We start from the raw sequence: 22,315 nt of genomic DNA on the forward strand, positions 1-22,315 counted from the left end.
TGTATCGTGTTTCTGTCTGTCCCTGTACGGCGCTACGGATACCTAGTGGCGCCCTATAAATAAAAATTAATAATAATAATAATACTGGTTTGCTAGCCTCATTAGCAAACAGGCGGAGGGCCACCCGCTGTTGGGTGGTGATTTCAATGCGATACTGGATCCCAATTTGGATAAATCCCCAACTGTCACAACATCTGCACAAACGCCAATACACCCCACACAACTTTCCAAACAATTTGCTCGCTTACTTAAAGAATATTCTCTCTTGGATGCATGGAGGGTTATCAATGGTACTGATAGGGGGTACACGTTTTACTCTCATCCTCATAATGTATATACTCGTATAGATTATTTTTTTGTAGACTCACAATTAGCAACCAAACTTTATAAAGCTGAGGTTCATCCGTTTACCTGGACAGATCATATGGGGGTATCACTTGAGTTAAAAGTAGCAAATCTACCTAGGCGAAACCTAACATGGAGGCTAGATGACACCCTCTTACTTAACCCTAAGACACGCTTAGAGCTAGAGGAGGCACTTAATGATTATTTTACTTTGAATGAGCCCCCGATTTATCGCCATCCACAGTCTGGGAGGCGCATAAAGCCACAATCCGGGGGCGGCTCATCAGCATCGCCTCTGCTCGACATAGAGAGGAAAAAGAGCAGATAGCCGCACTAGAGACTAGGCTTATCTCCCTCCTGGATCAACATCAGGGCTCACTAGAAATATCTCACTTGCGAGAGCTGACGGCAGTGAGGGGCCAGCTCAACGCGGTCCTATCCAAAAAAACGACTCGCGGTCTTAAATGGATTCATCAGCTCTTCTACGAAAAAGTGATAAGGCGGATTCTCTCCTGGCTAGTAGGTTGCGGCAGAGACGTGCACGTAACACGATTACATCAATTAAAAGCTCACAGGGTGCAGAGACATACAATCCTAGTCAGATAGTGAAAGAATTTCAGATGTGTTACTCATCATTATATAATTTAGATGCCTCTTCGCCGTACCCCCTGATTTAGAAGACAGAATAAATGCTTACCTACACTCTTGCCGGCTCCCGCAGCTTTCTGAAGCAGAGATTGAATTCCTTAACTTAGACATAACAGAGGAGGAAACCACAGCTGCCTTACGCGGCATGAAAGTATCCTCTGCTCCAGGCCCAGACGGCTTCCCAGCCAAATATTCAGAAAAATTTGCAGGCGTCTTTAGCCCTAAACTCACCACATGGTTTAACGCCATCCTCAAAGGAACCCCCTTTGACCCGGCGACGACCCGAGTATCAGTAATCCCAAAAGAGGGTAAGGATTCCTCCCTGTGAAGCAGCAATCGTCCGATATCACTCCTAAACGTTGACCTCAAGATATATGCTAAAATTCTCACAAATAGGGTTAATTCTGTGCTCCCCAGGCTAATACACCCAGATCAAGTTGGTTTTGTCCCGGGTTGACAGGCTGCGGACAATACTAGATGGATAATAGATCTTATCCAACATATTAATGATAACAAACAACCCTCCCTCCTCATGTCACTTGATGCGGTGAAGGCATTTGACCGCGTTGGCTGGCCCTTCATGATGCAGGCTTTAACTGCGTATGGCTTTTAAGACCGCTTCCTCAGGGGGGTGTCAGCCCTGTACCATAACCCATCGACATCGGTCCAGGTGAATGGATGCTCCTCCCCATCTTTCACTATTCGAAACGGAACCCGACAAGGGTGCCCCCTATCTCCCCTTCTATTTGCTTTGGTGATAGAACCTCTGGCCATGAGAATTCGAATAAATCCTAATATAACCGGGATACAGCTACCTTTCAGTACTCACAAGATAGCCCTCTATGCGGACGATATTCTCCTAACCCTAACTAACCCATTAACTACTGTCCCCAATCTATTTCAAGAGCTCGAAACTTTCTCCATAACATCAATCTTCAAGATAAACACAACCAAAACAGATTTCCTGGATCTTTATATTCCCCCTAAGCTAAAGCAACTTCTAGAATTAAATTTCCCCTTCCATTGGAACTCCGAACACATAAGATACCTGGGCATAGCCCTTACCAGAAAGGTGGAAAACATCTACCAAGCTAATTACCCCTTATAGCCTGTATAAAAAAAAAAAGACCTAAAAACATGGGACAAATTCATGGACTGATTACGTCTGTGAAAATGAACTTGCTCCCAAGGTTATTATACCTTTTATATACTCTCCCCATCAGGGTCTCCCCCTCAACCCTGAAAATGTTGCAAACCCTTATAATGCGGTTCGTATGGTCAAACAAGAAGCCTAGGATCTCTGCTCGCATCTTACAGCGCTCTCCCACAGCGGGTGGTCTTGGCATCCGCAACTACTATTACGCTGCGAGGCTGGCCCAGTGTGTACAATGGCATTCTTCCCCTGGAACTAGGATATGGTTGGACATAGAATCGGACATATTGGGTGGCTCACCAATTTGCTCAGTCCTATGGCTTCCAGCCGCACAGCGCCCGGTCTCTGTTCGAGCACATCCAGTCCTAGCCCTGTCTCTATCAATCTGGTCTAGATGTAATCGCATAGCATCCCTCTCACCCACCCCTTCGATTCTGGTACCCTTATGGTCTAATCCAGCTTTTATGCCCGGGTTATCTCGTTCCATGTATACAAAATGGGCAGGTAAAGGCAAGCTGCTGTTACTTAATCATATAACTAAAACAGCAATATTTCCACAATTTTCTGAGCTGCTAGAACGGTGTGGTTTTGTTCTGGGACAGTTCCACCAGTATCTTCAGATTAGGCACTACCACCAAACAGTTAAAGCTCAACTCTCTTCTAGACCACCCACCACATTTGAGAACCTGTGCCTCTCGGGCCCAGCCTCCAAAGGTATTATATTTATTCTTTAGAATACCTTACTTCCTGCCACTCTGCCTGTTAAGGATTGCTTTCAGATGCAGTGGGAGGTGGACCTGGGGACCGAGCTAGATCATGAAGAGTGCTCAGATATATTTGATTGTACAGCTCGCTGCTCTATAAATGTCTGCATCAAAGAAAATGCTAACAAACTGTTACATTGGTGGTATTATGTTCCCTCGAGATTACAAAAAATATACCTGCAGACTAGCGCTGACTGCTAGAGAAACTGTGGTCAGACTAGAACATTCATGCATATATGGTGGGACTGTCCCGGGATCCGCCCTTACTGGACAGCAGTTCTCGCATTAGCCTCAACAATCCTAAATACTCATATATCACCTGACCCTAAGCATATTTTACTACCGCTGCCCCTCCCAGACCTTACCAAATCTGAGCATAAATTCTTCAGGCATATCATCAGCGCTGCCACATGTCAAATAGCGGCCTCTTGAAAAAGCTCCACACCACCAACACTTCAGATGGTCTGCAGTCGGATCTGGCATACTTACCAAATGGAGCACATTACCAGTGTGTTGAAGGGCTACTCCATCTCCTTCTACAAAGTCTGGTCCTCATGGGCCTTATATCATAACTAACATCCACTCCAGTTTTAGTGTAATCTGAGCATGGAATGATATTTCTAAACAAGTTTATTTTTTCTCTTACTTGATGCGTGAATCCTTAACCCCCCATCCCTTCCTCTGGTCCCTACATGTCCCCCCTCCATTCATTACCCCCCCTTCCCCCTCTATACCCTATAACCCTGAAATGTTAAAACAACATCTTTACAGTACTAGATAAATATGCAATTACCTCCTGAATACGAGGATACCATGAGAGTGTTTACGTCTTCTGTTGTATGTAAACACGTGTTATCTGTCACTCACTAGCCTCTCGAGATTATGTAATGCCTTTTCTACTGAAAAAAGATGTTTCTAATAAAAAGGTTTAAAAAAATAAAAAAATACTGGTTTGCTGTGTGGGAAAGGGAACAAGTAATGGAGTATATCCACACCCAAGTTTCTTCCAGGTGAAAACCTTAAATACATTTTAAAAACTTTGAATTTCCCTCTTGTTTCAGGTATTGGTGGCTGAAGATATCTGCACTGTCAGAGAAGGAAGACTGGGAGGAGTTGGAGAACTTTTCAAAAAGTAAAAAATCTCCCATAGGATACCTAGTAAGTGCTTGTTTCAAGTTGGGAATATAACCAGCCTTGTGCAACTTTAATCCTCATTTATTTTCTCAAGAAGATATCTTACAAACTTTATTTTCAATACGATCTCCCACCATGCTGCAGTCTAAAAACATGCTACTTATGTTTGAGGGAGTGCATGTAATTTCACTATTTCTTATCATAACCTATGCCTTACCCCATTTTTCTTTACAGTTTCTGGAATTCGTTAAATGTATCTAGTTTTTTTTTTATTTGATTTTGCTTGTTTTTTGGGGGGGAAGGGGGATATACTTTTTATATTTTAAGTTTTGCCAAAAAATACCAGAGTGAAACATTGTTATCTTTGCAGAAGTTAGTCACAGGGGAGTCTGCTAGATGTTAGTAGTGCTCTGATATATGGGAAATGGCAAAATTTGATATTAAAATAATAGTCTGGTCACTTTTACATTTAAGTATATCATCTGATAGTTTATTTACCATTGATGAAAAGACGGATAGCTTAACTCGAGTTAATCATTCCCCGGTTTTAAGTGCCACAGCACCTTCCATAGATGAGTGTGACTTACAGCTAAAAACACACATAGCTAATCAGAGCAAAAGAGAATTCACCACTATTTGGGAAGACACAATAAAATGGATTGTCAAGACTTTAATATTCACTGGTCCAAAAAGGTTAAAAGTAAATGTAGTTCTACTTGTGATAATGCCCTAGCTACTCTTTCCATAGCTTTTCACTTGAATAAGTTTGTGCATATAGCAATTTGTTTGTCTTTCACAAACCCAGCGAATAGGAGTGGATTGACCAGGGAGAAAAGGTGTTGCTTTATGCAAATCCCAACAAGGTATATCAGCAGATGTATTTAGGTGCAGTGTGTACTGTGATTAGGTGTAGGTAGTAAGATCGTAGTACTTCTGTCCATGACAAGAAATCTCTGACACTTTGCTTTCATGTATAGATTTTTTTTAATTAGTTGTGGAGATTATCAAAGTAAAATAAAAACAGTTAAAATCAACGATCAACAATGAATTGTGGTTCTAATGAATCATGAACGAGTATAGAAGTAATAAAAGTCTTCCTTGTATTAACACACACAGAAGTAGTATTGTATTGAGATAAATTTTGGTTATTATCATAAAGGTATTCGTAAATGTGGATATTATATGTATATAGTGTATATATACATTCGACCCTTGCTGAGATAACAATTGTGTCTAAGGATGCCTCACACAGAAATACTATGTCTGTTTACATCTGCATAACCTCAATGCTTTTTCAAAATGAATTGTCTGCTCAATTGTTTTTGGAAATTTGTTCAAAGTGTCTCTCCCAATAACCTAAGTGCAACTGAGGCCATAGCCACGCCATATTTCAAAGTGGTTACAGATGGACATTTGTTCTAAAAAACTTCATATTTCATCATCCTATCCATGAAATCTGCTACGGGATCCCTATCTTCAATAGTGAGAATAGTTTTGGATGACATACTAGCTACAGGTATATCCTCCACTTTTGGGACGAATCTCCTTGTGGCTGGATCACTTATAAATAACGTATTTGTGGCTGGATCACGTAGAAATAACTGAGATATTTATTTCAGTTAGGAGTGCAGTGCACCTCTGTATATCATTTCAAAATATACTTATTTTTTATATTGGTTTGAGTGGAAATGTATTTATTTCTGAGACAATATGTGATGTTTGGGGTTTTAAACTGTCCGGAGACAAGGAATCTCATGTTAATTAGACCTTTTAATCGCTGAGTGACCAAAACGTCTGTTGAGCCTGAAAGACAGGAGGAGGTAGACTCCCTATGCAAGTGATAACAGATGAATGTAAGTTTTGCAAGTTAAACTGCGTTCAAAGCAAGGTTAGAGAAATGTTATATCCTGATGGTAAACATTCAATAGAAAACCTCATACGCAGTGGTGCTAATAGCAGCAATATATATAAGGTGTTAAACCCCTTCAGGCTGCATGAAGGCCCTGGATTGGTCAGAGTGCCAGGAGGAGGCTGGATTACCTCCTGATGGGGAATCTGTGTAAATCTGTATAAAAAGTACACTGTTTGTCCATATATCAGTATTATTCCACCTGTACTTTCTGGATATCACTAGTACCTCAAACTAGTGAGTGTGTAACTGTTCTTTTTAGGACTTACTAACCTAATAAACATCACTGCTTAAGGAACCTGCTTTGACGCCTACTCACCTGCTGTAATTCCTGTGACCTACAGGTTAAACCAAATCTAATCCGTTATCTGGTTGTTCTAAGATTGGGACCCAGCATTCCAGTACCAATGCTCTGTCCGCTACCCTGCAGCTCTGACCAGTGTGTTAGGCCAGGGAGAATCATCCACAGCAACCCTGATCTGAAGGCAAGAGGTCAGGGGTACGAGCAAGAGTTACACAGAAGGACGCAGTTCTAGGTGCCGCTATGGAGCCTAGTGGTGGCAACAAAAAAAGCCCCTCCTACTGTGGTTAGAGGGTGCATTTGGGAGAAAGAAAGGGGACGGTGGCAAGGCAAACCCAGCCGGTCCTTAGCAATTCAACAGACAGGGTGGCATTGGAGGTCCTTCCTGTCACACTCTGATCCTCTTCATCACTGAATGGATACATACGTTCCTGTTATGACTGACGGCTCTAGCATCAGCTACTAGAACAGGCGGTAGAGGTCTTCATCTATAGCAGCCGCCATTTCCGTGGAGCTTGTTATGCTCGCAGAAGGTAGGAGGAGTATCCGAATTCATAAGACAATCCAGGGACAGTCCGAGGGTTGTGGGTCCATAGCAAACAGAATATCAGGCAAAAAGGTCAGGACTGGTAGCAAGAAAGGTAATCCGAATAACAAAGGTCGGGGCAAATAGAGTTCAAGCAGGGTACAGAAACAAGCCAGGGGTCACAACAGGAATCAAACATGCTGATCGGGACTTTTTTTTTCCCAGTCATTAGTAAAATTGTTGTAGATAACACATTGGTGGAAAATTCTTCAGTGTGTACCAAGTCTAAAGCATATATGCTTAAAAATTAAACAAAGAGCCCTTTTTGCTCTTTGGGGTTTGACTCAGGCTCCATTCCGCTGCCAGCTGCACACCACACAACTGTGGAAAATCGTTTCCCCAGCTGTGGAACAATCTTCCAAGCCCTATCAGGTTAGTCTCTGCTTCTTTATTCAAGCCTATCAGCCTTCCTCCTAACTCCCTTGTCTCGGCTTCCACCCCACTCCCCCAATCAATCTCAAGCTATGTGTCCCTCCCTTTCATTTAGGATGTAAGTTCTCACAAGCAGGGCCCTCCTTCCTTCTGTTCTTCTTCTACTATTCCATCACTCTCTGTACCACTAGCCCTGTTTTCTAAAGCTCATGCATACTTCACTTCAGGCTGATCACTACCATCACTCTCACTCACTGTCCTATTGTAACAGATTCTGGATACTATATTACTAATCTTGATTAGCACTGGCTTACCTGAGGTGCGGAGTCTAACGATCTCCCCGGTGTTCACCAAGAACCGCCGCAAGGCGGGGTGGGCTTTGCTGCCAGGAGTCGCAGGTCGCGGTCCCCAGGTTCACCTCAAGATGTAGTACAGCGGGATGAAGCGGTGGTAGCGGAGTCAAACAAGCCGGTTCGGTACACAGGAATGGAGTCAGGCAGAATCAGAAGGCAACTCGGAGTCAACAAGCCAGGTTCGGTACACGGGTCACAAGAATAGGAGAATGGTCAGCAAGTCGGGTCGGTACACAGGGATAGGAGAGCCAGGGAAGTCAAACAGGCAGAGATCAGCACACAGGAAGACACTGGAAACTGGAAGACACTGCAATCCACGAAGAGCAGGAGCCAGGAACAGGTAAGTGTTGCTCTGACACTCAGCGAGTGTCAGAGTGAGGTTTTTATACTGAAGGGGATTCAAAATCCCCGCCTCTAGGTTTGTGGTCATGTGACCGCCTCCGGGTGCGGTCACATGGTCCTGAATGCGGAAGTGCGGCTGGACGGAGCGGCGGGTATCAGGTAAGTCCGTGACACCTATAAATAATTTGATCTGCATTAACCTTTATCTGTATATTTGTTTACTCAGTATGTCTGGTCTTTGTATTTTGTTTTTCATGTATCTTGTAATGTATCTTGTAATGGATCACTGCTTTATATATATGTCATGTACATATACATAGAAATGATTCAGCCACATGTATCCAATGCTTAAATGTTTATAATGTGTATATAACAAGCTATTAATAACTAGTTAAAAACCCATCCAAATTATGGAAAAAAATAAGAGCAAGATCATATTGGACCCTTTTTTAGTAATGGATAAATTCAGCGAATCATTTATCCCATGAATGTGGAATCAACTACCGGCTCTTTTATTTGTTCGGAAAGACCCAAACGGAACTCGCTACGGAGTGTCGGGTCATTCCACTCGCTATCTGTGGACCAGCGCCTGAACTCCACACAGTATTCCTCAGCAGTGCGACGACCCTGCTTCAAGGCCCTGAGGTGGGAATCAGCCGAGGCAACTCTGTCTGGATCGTCATAAAGGAGTCCTAGAGCATCAAAGAATGCATCCACAGATTGGAGTGGAGGACTTGTGGGCGCAAGGCTAAATGCCCAGGATTGAGGATCACCCTGCAGGAGCGATATAATGATGCCAACTTTTTGAAGTTCCAATCCAGATGAAGGCGAAAGTACAGTTTACAACTTTTTTTAAAGTTGCAAAATAAGGTTCTATCTCCGGAGAACCGATTCGGCAGGTTCAATTTAGGTTCAACAATACATGACATGGGAGCTTGCTGGGCTTGTGAGGCCCGGGCAGATTCCTCTTGCGCAGATAATCTATGTGACAGGCCTTGAACCATCTGAGAAAGCGTTTGAATTTTGCCCGCCAAGACTTGAGCTGGAGAAAGATTTGTTCCGCTTTCATCCATGGGAATAGTTTCCCAGTATTCACTGGCCGGTTATAATGTTGCGACAACCAGTGCGGCATAAACTTATAGAACAGGTATAGGAGGCCTTCACCTATAGCAGCCGCCTTTCCCGTAGAGACTCGGTTACGCTCACAGGTACTCAGATGCCCCCAGGTCTTAAACTCAAAGTAGTATAAGTTTATACTCACACAGCTGCGTACGGGTACAGGTGATGGCACACAGAACAGCGGCAGACCAGCGATCTGCAGACTTGACGGAGCACTGGAGGAGGTGTCAGGAAACAGCACGGTCAGGGTCACAGGCAATGGTTCGGAATCCAGGGACAGGCAATGGATCAGGATCACAGCCAAAGGTCAAGGGTCACAGGCAAAGGCTCAAATTCCAAGAACAGGCAAGGGGTCATACACAGGTAATCAATATCCAAGGTTCTTCACCAAACAGCACAGGAGCAAGCTACAGACTGGTAGACAGAACTATAACTGGCAGGGAGGCTAAGCCCTCCATGCCTTATAAACATGCAGTGACCAATGGGAGCCAACTGTAATCAGCCCTAGAGGCTGTCATGACAGGATTCAGATGTGCTAGCGTGCCTGGCGGCTCCTAATGCCGGGACGTGGCGCAATGAGACTGCAACGGCCGGGTCGACCGCCGGAAGTGACGTCCCAGTCGTCATAGCGACAGCCGGGACGCAAGTGAGAGTCGCGGCGGCTGGGCACCGCCGCGGCTGTAACAGATACAGGCAAAAGTCCAACATAGTTCTTGGCAGACAGGAGCTGCGGGAAGCAGGCGGTAACATTATCCTACTTCAAAACACGAATCCTGGGTAGAATAAGAAGCAACCGAACACAGTATAATATTTTACCACATACTTAAGGCGTAGAGCAGGGTATGATTTTATCCTAAATATTTACATTTGGTTCTCTTGAGCTACGGTACTACTGTGTTATTTATCGGTGGTATTTTATTCTGAAGCCCTTGGTTGTGAGCTGTTGATGAATAATAATGTTAACTGCTCTTGTGACCATTGTTCCTTTGGCTGCTTTTTGTGGCTTTGTGGAAACCGACTGACTGTCTTGGATTTATTTGAATTGACAGTACACTTTGTGGAACTTGTGATCTTTGGACTGTTATCATAACAAGGACACCATAAGCCCCACTTAGTGTATGCATTTTGGGTACTCTACCCTCCCTTTATTTATTTCATAAAGTACTATATAGACGTACCATTTTGATATTTGTTACATCTAACTAAACCAATTACATCATATTAACATCATAACAGGTAGCACTAAGAATTGCTATCTTCTACCTTTTGGAACCTGCCCTCCCTTTACTTCATTCCCATCTACACTGACCCCAACCAGTGCATGCTTAGTCAGCAAACTATTTTCCGTGCTATCGATACACCTCAGTGTTGCCAGTCACTTTGGAATCCGAATCTGGGCTTCCATGTGGGTCATTTTTTTTGTTCCCTTTAAGTTGTAAGAGCACCCCCTCAGTTGAAATGTAATACAGCAATAGATGGCTGTATATAATATCCGAGGTGAGTCCTGGTGCGGTCCTATTCGTTCTTTTTCTCCTTTATGAAAATGTCAGCTGCAAGTAAGAATAGTGTTTCTATTAAAACCAAAGCAATTGAAGGATGAATCCCAGTCTCTGTTCACTGTCCCAGTGTTATATCAGGCTACAAATCAGGATTATTTTATAGTGACTGTAGAGGTAAAAAAAGGTAAGTGTGGGGGGCGTGGTTCAGCAACCATTCCGAGTGGTCGCACTCTGAAGAGGCTCTCCTGCTACCGCCGTATTAACCCGATTTTTTCGGGGTTACCTGGCCCCCAAAAAAGAGCAGTCACTGAGGGGAAAGATTGGGGCACTTGCCACCTACATATTGAGGCTTCGCCGCCATTGATGTGACCGGCGGAACCGCTGCAAGTGAGCCCTCTGTACCTGGATGGTGCCGCTGTATTAGCGGAATTCCGCGGGACCCCTGGAGTCATATTAATAATAAAAAGGCTCCCCGGGCTAGGCTGGGCTGTGTCAAGCAACCCCCATCTTGTGCACGGATGTGGGCGGCGATGTGAGGGACGCGGCGGGACCCGTGATTTCGGTGAAGAGGAACAATCCCCCAATCTACAACTGCCTCTGCCTACCTGTGTGGATCCTCTGAATACCAGGAGCACCTTCTCAGAGCAGGGTCCCGTGGCCAGGTGACACTGGAAGTCGTAGACGCCATTACTGCTTTCTTTTCCGGTCTGTCAGCTAGATATCCTCCTGCTGGCTCCAGTAAGCGGCGCTGTCATCTACCCCCTGTGTCGGCAAGCAGCAGTCCTGCCCAGAAATCACTTGAACTCTTCCTTACAGATAACTGTGAGTACCCTTTCTTTCAAGTGCTTCATCTCCACCTGTGTGATTGAACAGGCCAGACGGAACACAAATCCCCAGTGTGAGAACCTGCTGCCACCTAGTGGCCATTCACGCAAATTACACTGCCCTTATATCACACTTTCAACTATATCATCTGTGATATGCTGGTGTTCTGAGCAATACTTCAATATCCCAGCAGAGAGAAATCCGATGTAAACCCGTAATGGGTCTCTGAGCCTGAGGGGTCATGACGATTTAAGCAGAATGCTTTAACCATTTGTACGCATATGACCAGAGACCCTCGCCCCTACCCCTCCAACCCCCTTGTCTCATCGCCCTGATAGGAGAGATCTGAGAGGAACAAGGTATACACAAGAGACAAACAGCAGACTCTAAATTCTGGGAAAAAATCTTGCATTCAAAATGACCTCTAAAAATAGGAAGCACGCTGGAGGAAACACAGCTTCTCTATTCACATCCGCTTCCATGAAGGTAACAACCTCCTCACCGCCACCTGATCAATCTCGCTCTACAAGTCCTACCTCTCAACTGGACAGGGGCATGGATCCCGCAGTTCAGGCGGCCATCACTAACCTTGCGCAGGACATTAAACTTACTTTCCAGCAAGAACTCAAGAAAGCGATCGCCGAGTTCAAATCAGAAATTGCAGCACTCGGCACTAAAACTGACTTTCTTGAATCAAAAAGGGACGATATCTGCCGAGCTCAAACGTCCTATGAGCGAGAGCTAGCACTGCTTCGCTCTGTGATGGACGCTGTGAAAAAGAAACAAGACCAAGAGAACAGATCTCGGGGAAATAATCTGAGGATCCGTCATGTACCAGAGTCGGTTGCTAACTCTACCATATCAGACTTCCTCTCCAGCCTCTTCAAACATCTACTCCCAGATATACTAGACAGAGAAATTCGGATGGATCGGGCGCATCGAGCTCTTAGAGCTAAACCAACAGCAGATCAAAGACCGCAAGACATCATTGTTCGCCTGCACTACTATCAAACGAAAGAAAAATTTCTTAATGCAGTTAGGTCCAAAGATACGATCGACTTCCAAGACATGCAACTTCAGATATTTCAAGATCTGGCTCCTTCCACTATCCAAAAACGCAGAGATCTACAGCCAGTGACGCGAATACTCCGTCAACATAACTACAGATATAGATGGGGATTTCCATTTCAGCTACAAGTGTTTGCAGGGAACTCTATTCTATATGCCAAATCCTTACCTCAAGGGCAAGAAATCCTTGCTAAACTCAAGATTCTTCCAGACCCTACCCCTTCTGCAACACATAGTAATCCTTCAAGATCTGATTCAGCTCCTCCTCCTGACTGGACAACGGTGGAACGACGGCCTGCAAGATCTCCTGCGGCTCCAGACTGACCGCAAACTTCTGAAGTCCTCTAATAGGATCCATCCTACTCCTTCATTTTGGACTCAGGTTCTCACACCCTGATTACCTAGTCTCCTCCCATGTTACAAGAACACTGTTGTCTATTATTTTTATTTATTTTTTGTTTAGCCACTGGGCAATCAACAAGGGCACCTAATAACTGATTTACCTTTTGTTAGTGGCACCAAGTTATTTACAGTTTACAGATTATATCCCCTTATGGGACTTAGAACCCAGGGGCATAACGGTATTGTTGGTACCCTGGTTTGGCATCATCGGTTAGTAATGTTGTTATTGTTCACAGATTTGATGTTGTAACATGGGTTGTGCTGTTTGTCTCAACCCTCTCCCCTCCCTCCCCCCCTTTTTTGTAGTTTTTGTTTTCGTTTCTGTTTCTCCACTTCCCACCCCCTCACCCCCTATACTATCCTAACCCCCCCCCCCTCCATTCCCCATTTTAATTGTATTACCATCCCCCCCCCCCTCTGGTCAATTACCCATTCCAATAATGTACTAGCCATGCCAGCCATTTGAGCTGGACAGTTTCTCGCACAGCCACCAACACCTCACTAACTCCAACACCCCCCACAAGCACCCTTACTAGTTTTGCAATGTATCTTTCTTTTTGTGTTATTTCTTTGATAGCCCTATCAGGGGCTCTCCTCTTTGAGGGTTACGGCCTATTTAGGCCTCCTGCTCACCTTTCCTCTCCTCTCCCTTTTACCTGTGGCTTCCTTCCCTGCTCCCCCCCTCTCTCCCGAAATACCAAGTGGATGGATGCCTTTTTCTGCTCTCAAATTATTCATGTAAATTGCTTTTTCTTGCTGATATCATGTAGGATTCACACTATCTACAACACCCATGGCTCTCAAGGTGCTCTCGATTAATGTCAACGGCCTGAATTCACCTACTAAGCGTGCGGTGGTCTTGGGAGCCTGCAGGAGAGAGAGAGCCAATATAGTCTTCCTTCAGGAGACCCATCTCACGGGACAGCACACTCGTCTCCAAAGTAAGCTATACACTCAAATGTTTTTCGCCTCTGCGGATTGCAAAAAACGTGGGGTAGCTATTCTTAAACACAACAGAGTTCCCTTCCTCCTAACCAAGTCACACTCTGACCCAGAGGGCCGCTACTTGATTCTGATAGGCACACTCCATTCTGAGCAAGTTATACTTATCTCTCTTTATGCACCGAATCAGGGTCAAAGCTCCTTTTTCTCAGATGTGTTTAATCGTATTGGGCGCCTTGCACAGGGTCATATAATTCTGGCTGGAGATTTTAATACTATTTTAAATCCAACATTAGATAGGTCCTCTAGATCTTCTAGCCAAAAATTCCCCTCCTCTTCTTTGAAAGACTCTCAATCCTTATCAGCTGGCATACGCAACTTAGCACTACATGACACCTGGCGCTTGAAAGACGCTGATGCAAAAGACTTTACACATTACTCTGCCCCACACGGTAGTTACTCCCGTATAGACATGATCTTTGTCTCTCATTCCCTCACTCAAACAATATTAGATGCAGGAATCTCCCCGCTTACTTGGACAGACCATGCCGGAGTTTACATCACTCTTGATCTAATAAAGTTAGCCCCACGTTCGCGGCGTTGGCGCCTTGATGACTCCCTTTTGTTGGTACAATCGGCCCAACAAGAAATTAAAGACGCAATCAAAGAATATTTTGATCTAAACACTTCAGAGGATATTACCCCGGGCATTTTATGGGAAGCCCATAAGGCTACCATTCGAGGTAGACTGATTAGCAAATCCTCCACAGCAAGAAAATTAGCATCCCAAGAAATTATTTCCCTTGAGACCAAGTTAACCTCCCTCCTTGCCCAGCACAAAGCTCATCCTTCCTCGACATTACAAACACAAACTTCTGCAGCAAGAGGCCAGCTAAATGCAATTCTTTCTCGTAGAGCAGCTAACACTCTCAAAAAGTTAAATCAGCAATATTACGAAAAGGCTGACAAAGCTGACTCAATGCTCGCCAACAAACTTCGGCAGAAAAAATCTCAAGGACAGATTACAAAACTTAAAAAGTCTCCTAACTCGCAGCCTATGTATGCAAATTGCTCAAAAATTTTATGATTATTACAAAGCACTATACAATCTTCCCGAGACTTCATCCTCTGTTGAATCTCTTGACTCAGAAATTACATTTTTCTATCATCACTCACTCTACCACATCTTTCGGACGCTGATGCCACTTTCTTGAATGCGGACATCACCCAAATAGAAACGATCTCAGCGATAAAAGCAATGAAATCGTCATCGGCCCCTGGCCCGGACGTATTCACAGCGCAATATTATAAAAAAAATTCTAGACACCTTGCCCCACATATGACAGATTTTTTTAACAACATCTTAAAAAGTTCACCTTTTAACGAGGCGACGACCTTGGCCACTATCGTTGTTATACCAAAACCAGATAAGGACCCTACCTCCTGTTCCAGTTATAGCCCTATATCTTTATTAAACGTGGACCTTAAAATCTATGCCAAAATTTTAGCGACCCGCTTGAACACCCTTCTTCCCTCCCTGATCCACCCAGACCAGGTTGGATTTATACCAGGCCGACAAGCTATAGATAACACCAGACGGGCTATTGACCTCATACATTCTATTCATTCTGGTAAATCACCATCACTAATAATGGCACTTGATGCAGAAAAAGCGTTTGATCGCATCTCTTGGACCTTTATGTCTAGGGTTCTGGGGTCAATGGGTTTTTCTGGTCAGTTTTTAGACTGCCTATTAGCTTTGTATCAGTCCCCTAGAGCAACGGTAGTGGTCAACGGAGTCTCTTTTCCCCCCCATTTTCAATTTCTAATGGGACGCGGCAGGGATGCCCACTCTCGCCTTTAATCTTTGCCCTGTTAATTGAACCATTAGCGGCAAAGATCCGATCTAACAGGGCGATACATGGAATTAAAACAGGGAAATCCGAACATTAAATATCATTATACGCCGACGACGTGCTTTTGACTCTCTCGGATCCCACTATTTCTCTCTCCCCCTTCTCGCAGACATCAAAACCTACAGTTATATTTCGGGATACAAAGTCAATCCTCAAAAAACTCTTGATTTCTATCTCACAGATAGTATGAGATCTTCTCTTACTCAAAAATTCCCCTTTAAATGGCACAAAAAAAGATAAAATACTTGGGTATTTATATAACTAAACAATATAATCAGCTTTTCCAAGCTAATTACCCAAAACTATTATCCCAAATTAAATCTGACTTAGAAACCTGGAGTAAGAATCTCATTTCCTGGATTGGACGCATCAATTCAGTCAAAATGAACATTTTACCCAGGTTACTATATCTTTTTCAAGCCCTTCCCATACGCATAACCCCGTATGTATTCAAATTCTTACAACACTACACTTCACAATTTATTTGGGGTGGGAAGCGCCCAAGAGTACGGCTTCTTGTTCTACAAAGATCGACACAGGACGGTGGCTTGGGGGTCCCCAACGTTAGGAACTATTTTTTTGGCAGCGCAACTTGCCCAATGCATTTTGTGGAACTCCTCAGGCTCCTCCAGAGTCTGGGTCTCGATTGAAGCGGAGAGCCTGGGTATTTCTTCTGCTTCATCTCTCCTGTGGCTCCCTCGCACTAAGCGTCCTCGGTCCACTCTTTATCACCCAATTGTATCGCATTCGCTTTCAATCTAGGACCGAGCAAACACACAGTTTAATCTCGCCCCGGCTCCTAGTCCAATCATCCCTCTCTTTGACAACCCATATTTTCCACCAGGTCGTATAGCTTCATCCTTTGAATTTTGGAAAAGGAATGATGTTTATTATCTTAATGATATCACTAAAGACGCTTCTTTTCCCTCATTCGCAGACATAAAAACCAAATGTATTATTCCCAACACCTTCTTTTTTCAATACCTACAACTTAGAAATTTTCACTCCACCACTAAATTAACTTTAAGAATCAGGCCGTTGACCTCATTCAAATCACTTTTTCTCCGGCGATCCTCTACAAATGGCCTTATATCTCGATTATATTGGGAACTGAAAGTCCCTAACTTAGACATCCAAGACTCCCATGAGCGAGCCTGGGAGGAGGATTTGTAAGGCCCCTTGGATAGAGAGGATTGGGATGAAATAAAGTCTAACACGGCCTCTAGCTCAATCTGCGTGAAGCTGAAAGAAAACGCCTATAAACTTCTTTATCGATGGTACCTGGTCCCAACCAAATTGCAAAAAATCTTTCCGGACACATCCAGCTCATGTTGGAGAGGATGTTCGTCGGAAGGGTCCTTCCTCCATATCTGGTGGCAGTGCCCCAAGCTTGCCCCATTCTAGTTGGAACTAAGGGACTTCGCGTCTCAGATTCTGCAGGTTGACATTCTCTCCTAGATTTTTCCTTCTCCCACTTGGATTTCCATCTGCTACTACACATCAAACAAAAATGTTCCGCCATATAGTTTCTGCAGCGCTGTGTCAAATTGCCACTAGTTGGAAACAGGCCACCATACCTACTCTGCAGGCAATTATCAATAGAGTCTGGCACTCATACAAAATGGAGTTTATGACATGCATACTGCGTAATACTTCTAAATCATTTAACAAAATTTAGGCACCGTAGATGTCATTTTTTCAAGTTCAAACTCCTTTTGCCATTTGACTCCCCTGCAACACTCCACTTGATATCCTTTCTCGATTCTTTACCTCCTCCCCTCCCTTGCCTTCCCCTTCTTTCTTTCTTCTTCCTTTCTCCTGCTTTGCCCCTCTTTTTCTTCTACTGGTGGTTTTGCCACACCGCCCCCCTAGTCTAACTGGTTTATCTCTCTCTGACCAACTTCTCTTTTCTCTGTTTCCTCTCTCTTCTCTCCCTACAGTTAAAATTTGGTCAATATCATGTTTCTGTTCTGTATGATATACACTGAATGTATAGGTCCTTGAACTTGTTTGACTTGATTGTTACGGATACTATATTGGACTGATGCTTGTTTTTGACCTTTCAAAAATAAAACTTTAAAAAAAAAAAAAGGTAAGTGTATTCGTATTTATCCCATAAACCTAAAGAATGCATAATTCATTTTATTATTTTCAATCTTGATAAAGCAATAATTGAATGTCTTCAGCTATAGAAAGTTTTAGGATAAAAAAATTTGAAAGGTTTATAAATTTTAAAAAATTAAAAGCTTGCGCTTTGATAATAATATCAGTCCAAATTTCAATCTCTGAAATTCTGCCCGTCCACAGACCAGACAGTTCTTTATATCAGTAACAAAAGTAGGTTGTATTACAATTTCCAAATGTCATATTACAATTGGCTGAGACAGCATGGCATATTGGAGTGTCTTGGTCCTTTAAGCTCTCCTGGATACAATGGAGATTTTGGAGAAATTCTTGTTAAAGTCTTTGTTCACCAACTCTAATTAGAAATGTCTGTTCTTTGAATTAACCACATCAAATATAAATGATACACTAAAATTAGATAAAACAATGTAAATATTTTCATGCTAATAAATTGGCTTCATCCAAAAATATCTTTGACAATCTCCATGAGGGGTTGGAGACCAAAGCAGAGCTTTCAATGACAGTGTTCCAGAACTCTAGTTCAATTTATTTGGATGGCAGAGAAGACAACAACCTGCACTGTCTCAATGATCCAATCTGGAGAAATGTTGCTTCATATATTTTTTTTTTAACTTGGTGAATCTGTCACCTGAGATAAACTTGGCCATCGGCACCTGCATGTTACAAAGTGGTTTAGGCTACTTTGATGGGGAGAATGCTGAATAAGTAGGAAAGCTTTGGGAAAATTAACATTCATATCCTGATACTCCTTCTCAGCCAGAATGTGTGTATCCTTTGACCATACCTCCTCCTTTTTTCTGCAGAGCCCAGGGCATAATCTGAGGAAAATGAATTGAAATAAAGAGTAACACTTTATTGTAAAATAATTGCCAACATAAGACAGGTGATCATTCCGCCAATAAAACCTAAAATGGAGAGCAATATTATTTGTATTTGTGGCAGGTAAATGTTTGGTCATAGCCTTCGAAGGAATTTTTTATATATATTTGCTTCATTGTATATGCTTGCCAAATAACGATATGTAAATGACTTTTATGGACTGAACTATTTCAAAGGGGGTTTCATCGTTTTATGGGCAGTATATATATATAGATATATATGTATATATTACTTTTAAGAACATCAGACTTGATTGCAAATACATATCTCTTTTTTGCAGCCATTTGTTGAACTATGTATGAAGTACCACAACAAGTTTGAGGCAAAGAAGTACACAGCTCGTGTAACTCCTGAGCAAAGAGTAAAGGCTTTCCTTTTAATTGGGTAAGATGATTATTATTTCTACTTAATTGTAACAATGTAGAATGCTTAAATGCTCCATAAATAAATTACACCAAATAATGGTATAAACAGAGCATTGAAAAAAACTATATAGAAAGTGAATGGGGTGCTGTGGCACAGCCTTGTGTGATCTATAAGTGGTGTAGAGTTCTAGGTTTTCATCACTTACATGTTATTCCTTTAGCGTGGAAAAGTTGTCAGGAGATGCTCTTGTTCGGTACTTTGTGTTCCTGTTCTTAGTTCAGTGGAGTGGTCCCGGAGTGGCTTGTTGGTGAACTGGGAGAGGTCTTTTGCAAGTCCCACTAGAAGTAGGGACATTCTGAATTCCTTGAAGGGAGCATCACTCAAGTAAATAGTGAGGGAGCCCACATGCAAAGATGCAATATTAGACTTAATTCTTAGAAATGGTGACAGAATATTTGATGTAAATGTGGGTGAGAACCTAGTGACCATCAAGCAGTTTAGTTTGGTGTAAAGACAGAGACCGACTCATACAGCTCAAAAACAAAGGTGTTAGATTTTAGGAAGGCTGAGTTTGTAGAGATGGAAAAATGTGTAAATGACTCTATGGCAGAGTGGAGGAACTTGAAAAGAGTCCAGGAGAGGTGGGAAAAATTAAAAAATGCAATACTAAAAGCAACAGACCTTTGTATCAAAAGGGTTAGGAAAAGCACAAGGAAAAGGAAGCCAGTGTGGTTTGCAAAAAAATAGGAAGTAGAAATTATAAGCAGGCTCAAAATAATGAAGACAAAGAGGCATATATTGTTAGAACGAAAGAGGTTAAGAAGGTAATCAGAACTGCAAAGGCACAAGCTGAAGAGAAAAGTAGGTAAATGGGGGCACAACTTTTTCTAAGTATATAAGTGAAAGGAGAAAAAGAAAAGGAGGAATAATAAGACTAAAGACAGAGTGAGAGTTTTGTCGAAGGAGATAAGGTAATTGCAGATCATCTTATTAATTATTTTTGCTCAGTGATCACTACAGAAAGAGAAGGGATGGTGCCACAGTTAAGTTACAAATATATCCATAAAAATGAAGTAGATACAGAAGAGAAGGTCCTAACAGAACCCTCAACTGAAAATTGATAAATCAATGAGGCCAGATGGGATACATCCAAGAATACTAAAAGAGCTTAAAGGGGTGCTGGTAACACCACTTACAGAATTATTCAACCAGCCACTAGCTACAGGAGTAATTCTAGAGGGCTGGAAAACAGCAAATGCAGTCCCACTGCACATAAGTGGAGACAAGAAAGAGACAAGCAACTACCGACCACTGAGCCTTACAACAGTAAGAGGGAACCTGATGGAAACACTCTTAAAAGAAAGAGTTGTAGGATATCTCAAGTCCAGGATCTCAAACAGCATGGATTTACTGGGGGGGGGGGGGGGGGGGATTGTGTCAAACAAAGAGTACATTCTGTCACGGCTCTGATGTTTTTTGCAGATCCCCTGCCTCATTATCGAGGATGGTGGAGGCAGAATACAATAATATTCACAGGATACGTTCACGGCTTTCAAGCATCATTAATAACACAGGAGAAAGTAGTGGTGCTGCAACGTAGTGTATTGAATGTTGGTACTAGTGTATTGAATGTTGGTACAACAGGAATAGAGATATATATATATTGGCAGAAATGAATACACGGCAATTCGTAGTAATGCAGACACACTTCACATATGCTACTTCATAGTCTGTAACCCTTGGCAACAGCATGAGATGATATACAGTTCAACGCAGTGATGATAAACAAGAACAGTAGGATCCAATAGAGAACCACACAGCAGATGAATGTGAGTCACTGGTACAGCATACAGTCCAAACAGAGTAGTATATAGAACTTAGCTGATCCGAGAGTAGAGATGACTCAACATAGCAGGTGGTACTGGAAACGCTGATTCTTATATAGTAAAGCAGTAAGCGTTAAACATCACCCAAGGACTTGGATGAACACCGACACATGCAGTAGAATGTTGCCTAGAAGTAGCAGAGACGTGAGTAGTATCTGAATCATGCGTGGAACTACAGGTAGCAGGATTCGTTGTAACTGCAATGCTAAGTTCGCTGTAGTATGGAGCAACTGAACAGAGACACGCAACTTGAGCCCAAGTACTAGCCACCGGCACAGCAAGTAGTTCACAATAACAGTCCAGTAACCAGGTAACAGCAGAGTAAGGATAACCCGTGTCAGACGTGGAACTAAAGTGACAGGTAACTTGATAGTAGCTCTAACAGTGAGATGCAGCAATCTTATTCAGTCAGCAGTAAAGTTGAAACAATAGATAAAGCACAGGTTTAGCAACAACTCACGATACTCATTCAGCGTGCAGATGAATAGTAGAGAGAAGTTCCAGCTTGCAGGTGAACAGCGGTGAGGAGTTTGCAGCTTGTAGATGAACAGCAGTGAGGAGTTTGCAGCTTGCAGGTGAACAGCAGATCCAAATGCAATCAGAGTAACACGAAGAACAGGCAATGAGCGCATAACCATGGGAGGTTAATATAGTGCTCCAGGACCAATGAGGTTCGGGAGGAGGTCCAGATCACAGTAGCCAGGAACACATGTGAAAGTAATGTCTCTGAGGCAGAAACAAGCAGACTCATGGTTCTTAAAGGGAAAGTCACAGCGCTGGCACCTAACTATGGGACCGGCGTGTGACAGTACCCCCCCTTTTAAAAGTGGCCACTGGACACTTAGCGATGACTTCCGTGGGAACTTGATATGAAACTTGCGTACAGTGCATTGATGTCAGAAGCATTTACCCAGGACCGGTCTTCAGGACCGAACCCCTTCCAATCCACTAAATATTTGATTACTCCTCGAACCACCTTTGAATCCAGAATTTGAGTGATCTCAAAGTCCTCCTGTTGACAGAATTCTGGTACTGTTGAAGAAGATGTTGCAGATGAGAAATGATTAATAATTACCGGTTTCAACAGAGAAATGTGAAAGGAGTTTGAAATATGAAGTGAAGCTGGTAACTTTAATTTGAAGGACACTGGATTGATGACTTTCAAAATTGTATACGGTCCGATGAATCGAGGAGCGAACTTCATTGAAGGAACTTTAAGACGAATGTTCCGGGTAGATAACCAGACTTTATCACCCACTTTAAGAGCCGGTACGGCCCTGCGTTTCTTGTCTGCCGCTATCTTATAGCGGGCAGAAGTTTTCTTGAGTTGGGATACAACTTGGCCCCAGGTAGAAGAAAAG

General features: G+C 43.0%; 1 protein-coding gene across 2 annotated transcripts in view; it reads left to right on the forward strand.

Annotated features, from left to right (window-relative positions):
- Positions 1–22,315, forward strand: part of VPS16 (VPS16 core subunit of CORVET and HOPS complexes) — a 521,592-nt gene that overhangs the window by 471,864 nt on the left and 27,413 nt on the right. For both annotated transcript variants that reach the window (XM_075179978.1, XM_075179979.1), the window contains 2 exons: positions 3,972–4,068; positions 18,983–19,086. In XM_075179978.1, the coding sequence (XP_075036079.1) occupies positions 3,972–4,068; positions 18,983–19,086 (201 nt within the window). The remainder of the gene's footprint in view (positions 1–3,971; positions 4,069–18,982; positions 19,087–22,315) is intronic.

Source organism: Mixophyes fleayi, chromosome 7, assembly GCF_038048845.1.
Source record: "Mixophyes fleayi isolate aMixFle1 chromosome 7, aMixFle1.hap1, whole genome shotgun sequence".
In the NCBI taxonomy this organism is placed as follows: Eukaryota; Metazoa; Chordata; class Amphibia; order Anura; family Limnodynastidae; genus Mixophyes; species Mixophyes fleayi.